The sequence below is a fragment of the Rhagoletis zephyria genome, unplaced genomic scaffold (genome assembly GCF_001687245.7).
Source record: "Rhagoletis zephyria isolate East Lansing unplaced genomic scaffold, Rhagoletis_zephyria_1.1 Rzeph_scaffold_03920, whole genome shotgun sequence".
NCBI classification, from domain to species: domain Eukaryota; kingdom Metazoa; phylum Arthropoda; class Insecta; order Diptera; family Tephritidae; genus Rhagoletis; species Rhagoletis zephyria.
In genome coordinates, this window is record NW_016161003.1 from 1 (window position 1) to 4,659 (window position 4,659).

At 35.5% G+C, this 4,659-nt stretch overlaps 1 protein-coding gene across 1 annotated transcript; it reads right to left on the minus strand.

The window, feature by feature from the left end:
- Window positions 1-29: 29 nt before the first annotated feature.
- Window positions 30-4,377, minus strand: LOC108369930 (endoplasmic reticulum resident protein 44-like). Its single transcript, XM_017625139.1, has 5 exons — window positions 4,180-4,377; window positions 3,988-4,063; window positions 1,024-1,115; window positions 545-938; window positions 30-325 (listed from the first exon to the last, which is right to left on the minus strand). Exons 1-5 carry the CDS (start codon window positions 4,225-4,227, stop codon window positions 252-254), a joined length of 684 nt encoding a protein of 227 aa, XP_017480628.1. The 5' UTR covers window positions 4,228-4,377; the 3' UTR covers window positions 30-251.
- Between the last annotated feature and the right edge of the window lie 282 nt (window positions 4,378-4,659).

The following is a 4,659-nucleotide window of genomic DNA, read 5'->3' on the forward strand; positions in this document are numbered from 1 at the left end:
TTTTTTTTTTAATTTTTTTCCTTTAGCAGAACTTCGTTAACACATAATTATTAAATGGATTAATTTGAATGATGAAACCCAATATGAAAATAATAGTAAATATCTATATCTATATACATATCTTCGCTTTTACACACATTGAGAAATTCTGAATTTTTAACTAACTAAAAAATTGTAGTGCAAATACTATACATATGTATAGTACAAAGCATATGTGAAAAATGGAAAGCAAATTTAAACTAAAAACGAAATTAAAATTTACATATTTTACCTATAATGATATTGAAAAGCGCATTACCTCTTTCAATGCTGTTACCGTCCACAACTTTGAAAACATTAGAGAAAATTTAAAATTGTCATGTTAATAGATTAATGCAAGTAACACAAAACAGCGACTATAAAAGTTTTGTGGAAATAAGTTTTTAGTGTTTTTGAAATACATAAAAAAAAATGTATACACAAATTCATGCATTAAAAGTGTTTGGCTTAAGGATCAGAATTTGAAGGATTAAAAGCATTGCAATATAATATTCTAATTACTCACCTGGCGGATGCATGGCCTGCGCTGCGTCACCAAAACCAACGTGAAATTGACAATCTTCTTTCAGATTTGTAGCCACTTTGCGGAAAGTGTTATACTCTGGCTGATCACGGCGATCGAAATAGCCTATAATTATACGTTTCCTCGAATCAAGATTCTCTAAATCTTTCAATGATGAAAACTCTTTAATTGGATCCTCAAGTTGTTTTCGCACAAAATCTAAAAATGCCTCGGCCGAGCGTTGCCCTCGATATTCACGTTTACTCAACTGTCCATTGCGTATCACTTTGAGTGTAGGATATTTGGTTATATGGAAACGAGATGCAATTGCTGTTTCGCGATCACAATCGACTCTACCGAGCACTACTTTTCCAGGTTCGGGAAAAGCCTCTTTCACCTGTAAAAAGAAAGAATAAAGAAAGATAAAAGGTACAGTTTCGCTAAAGAAAACATTCATGCAGATAATGTGAGGATATACCTACCTTATCAGCAGCTTCATTGAAAATTGGCGCTAGTAAATTACTGAAGCGACACCATTCGGCGTAGAAATTAAGGAAAACCAATTCGTTAGACGCTGTAAAAAAGTAAAAGAAAATATAGTAAATGGGTCATTCCATGTAAAAGAGTCATAAACGACATAAATTTCAAAATGCCTTAATTATCCATATTTCAGTGGCAACAGCTAATTGACTGCATTTCATTAATCTGTCGAAGAAGCTTTAATGTTTTTGTCTATGGAAACTTTTACTTCACAAGTAATTACTTTACATTAGTACCAGGGACCTCTCCCACCAGTCGCAACATTAAACATTTTTTTTTAATATTTCTATGAAGATTATATCAGCCTAATTTTTAATGAAAACGAAAGCATATAGCATATATTTTACAGCATAAAAATGGTCTGTATTCAGAATTAAGTTTTTTGACTATATTTCATCTTTGAGTGCACAAAGGTAAAATAGAGTGATTTTCTAATTCCCACCAGTCACATTCATTCACATGATAGTTAGAAAGGAATTCGAAATCGTTTGGTATTTTTTTGAAAAAGAATCTTATATATTAGCTATCTGTTAGAAATTATGTTTCGCTGTGGTATAAGTTCTCAAGGCATGGTATAATTCTACCATGGTTATAATTTACAATTGTTCACACTCTGGAGTGAAATGTCCCAATCTGGATATCCGGTTAATATCCGTTCAATTTGTTGTCGGGATTTTCTAAACAGTACTTGAACGGTCCCGCTACCAGACCGATTTAGATTCATGTCTGGTCAGGGCTGTCAGATGCTGTTACAAATCACTTCATTAATATACAAACAATTCTTATTTTATTGCTAATTTTTTTATTCGAATATCTGCACTATCCGGATAGGACTTCCAAGCCCTACCATATTCAATTGGCGTCTTTATTTACATTCAAATAAAAATACTTAAGTACGTATGGTATGAGCAGCATATCGTAACCTGAAATTCTAAAAGTCGTAGCTAATAAAAAATTAAAATTCAGTTCTTGATTAATTAATATGATGGATTTCATCGAAATAGAACTCCCAAATCACTTAATGAAAAAAATAAAAATTTTAAGTCTCGACTTTTTCCATTTCAGTTACGATGTTGTTACGTCTTTTTGCATTTCAGGTGCGATATGTACGTACATAAGTATGTATTTATTAAACGTCATTGAACTCATTTATGTAGGTTAAATTTAATATTTTAAATTAAAACCTTATATAAGGGTTATGATCTGTTTACGATATGAGGAAATACGCAGTTCTTAAAAAATTACTACTCTTTAACAATTGTTTAAACATATTTTAGTTTAAAACAATAAACAGCTGTTTTGATAAACAATTGTGAGGCTGCTATTCATGCATACATACAGTGGTGGTCAAGTAATTAGGTACACAACTTCCTAAGTTTTGACCATTCATTTTTTCTTTATTTATGCTTTTACAAAAATATAGTTTATAAAACAACGGAAACCATACAACTCAAAGTTTCAAGCCTTGTACAAGATATATAAAAATTCGCCAAATTTTCAAAAATGATCATCAAAATTATAAACTTTTTAATAGGCATTTAAAAGAAAACGGGGAATGCAGTTTTGTGTCCATATTGTGTAAGTTTCAAGCGAAATATGCGTAACACCGTAAGCAAAAAAATATGAAAAATCAATGAGAATTCTTTACCGCTCGACCACTCAGGTAATCCGCGTTTCGAGTCCTTATGGAAGAGAGGAACCAACGCTACTAGGACTTTTCTCTTACAGGGGCGGTTGCAGTTAATGCCTCGAGTTATCAGTGTAAAGTGCTGTGATTGTGCTGTAAACTTTGAGAAACCCAAGCTGGTGTTTCGTTGACGTCAAGTGATAAGTGTCTTCGCGACGGGGGAGAGAATTGTTGCCTACTGATAAGACTCCTTATTGTTGCCAGTCTTCTCCGGTTTCAGCAGTTGGACCAATCTCCCTGATCACACATCGATAATAATGAGAGTGACCATAGACAAGTTGTGGAACGCGGCGAGTTAATCTACCTACTTTCGCTGGACCGCATCATTTCAGCATCACGCTCATTATCAGGGGACCAATAGTTTGGAAGCTTTCGTCTTCGTGATGGCCACCTGCACCTCACCGCGGTTGAAAACAAGTGGCGAACTTGGTTTTGACCGGTTGCGCACCTTTTTCATCACTCGATGCTTGGCTCTCTTCTCCGGAAGACGCAGTGTCCGATGAGGCACGATTACTGAATGATACTTCCACTTTGTCTGCACGCTTCGTCGGGCTTGGCAGTGACCTTACCACATCAGAGGCGAAGTTGCAGGTCTTTAGGTACTACTCCCACCTTTTCCGCTTATAAAAAAAACTGCGCCTTCGCCGCAAATTCGAACTTGTTTCCGCAATGCATCCAGCAGCTGCAGTGACAATCTTGGAGATTCGGCGTTCGCTAGCAGGAACTCAGTGTTCGCCGAAACAACAACCCGGGCCCCCCGGATCAAAAAGTCAAAATATCCTTAAAAGGAAATCGGTGTCCAAGCATTTATGTGCCTGCAGTAAGTACTGTCGACACATCGATTTTTCGCCGAAAAGAGGCGAACGTTCAAACCTCAAATTAACCCCAAAATCGACGCATTCTGGGAACTGGTTTCCCTGAAAAACTTATCACCGGTACTTCATACATATGTTAAAAAAAAAAACTATCTGATTCATTTCTATTTAAATAGTGTTAGAAATTCAACAACGCGACACGTACAAAGTCATAGTTTCACTTGGTCTACTAACATCTGAATCGCCTAACTGTGCATTTTTGGCTAAGCGCTAGACTGCATTTGCCATTGACACGTCAAGAGGAATAAAAGCGGTAGTTTGAGAAGCGTAATCGAGCTTAATTGTTGCCGCTCCTCAACTCCGTTCAAAGAGCTGTGATAGGTTTGCCATGGATTTCGACTTACCTAGTGTCATGTCAACATTTTCACTGGTCATGTCGACAGCTCCAGAATCCGTAGGATTATAAAGGACGTAAATTACCTGAAAAGATTTAATATACCACCCTTTAATGTTATGAATGAAAACTTTCCAGAAAATTTCATGCATTGTGCTAAGTTCGCTTTGCAGTGGGTAACATATTTGTTGCAATTACTTACCATAAAAATTGCTAAGCAGCGACATTTTCGAGTGCTCCAAAACTGCATTTTTCTACACTTCTATATTGTAAATATAAATAAATGAAAAGATTTTCTAAAGAAATTGAGACGTTTGCGAAAAAATCAACGACACCACTCGCTTGCTTGCGTCTGTTCAGTCACCTTTTCTTCTTTCTTTTACTTTTCCTCCAAAATTTCACGTCGCTGGCAGACAATGTTGCCTACACTGTATTTTTCCCAATTTTTTATCCAACAAACTTTAGTATGAGAGACCGAATATTTTAAAATTAATATTCGTTGAATAAAATTACAGAAGTGCAAAGATTAAAATCAAAGACTTCCGCATCGTGTTTTTATAAAAGTTTATATAAAAAGGTTTTTAAAAAAATCCCCGAGGGAAACACAGATCAAAGAAACTGCAAACACTGTTTATGACGTATCCTACACAATGTTGCCAGCAACACCTTCTCCTATTGTGAA

Excerpts from the sequence above, each read along its gene's own strand:
- LOC108369930 (XM_017625139.1), bottom strand. The coding sequence starts at position 4,227 with ATGCAGTTTTGGAGCACTCGAAAATGTCGCTGCTTAGCAATTTTTATG. Across the intron at positions 4,064-4,179 it reads GCTGCTTAGCAATTTTTATG|GTAATTTACGTCCTTTATAA; the intron begins GTAAGTAATTGC and ends AAATCTTTTCAG. Across the intron at positions 939-1,023 it reads TCAATGAAGCTGCTGATAAG|GTGAAAGAGGCTTTTCCCGA; the intron begins GTAGGTATATCC and ends TTCTTTTTACAG.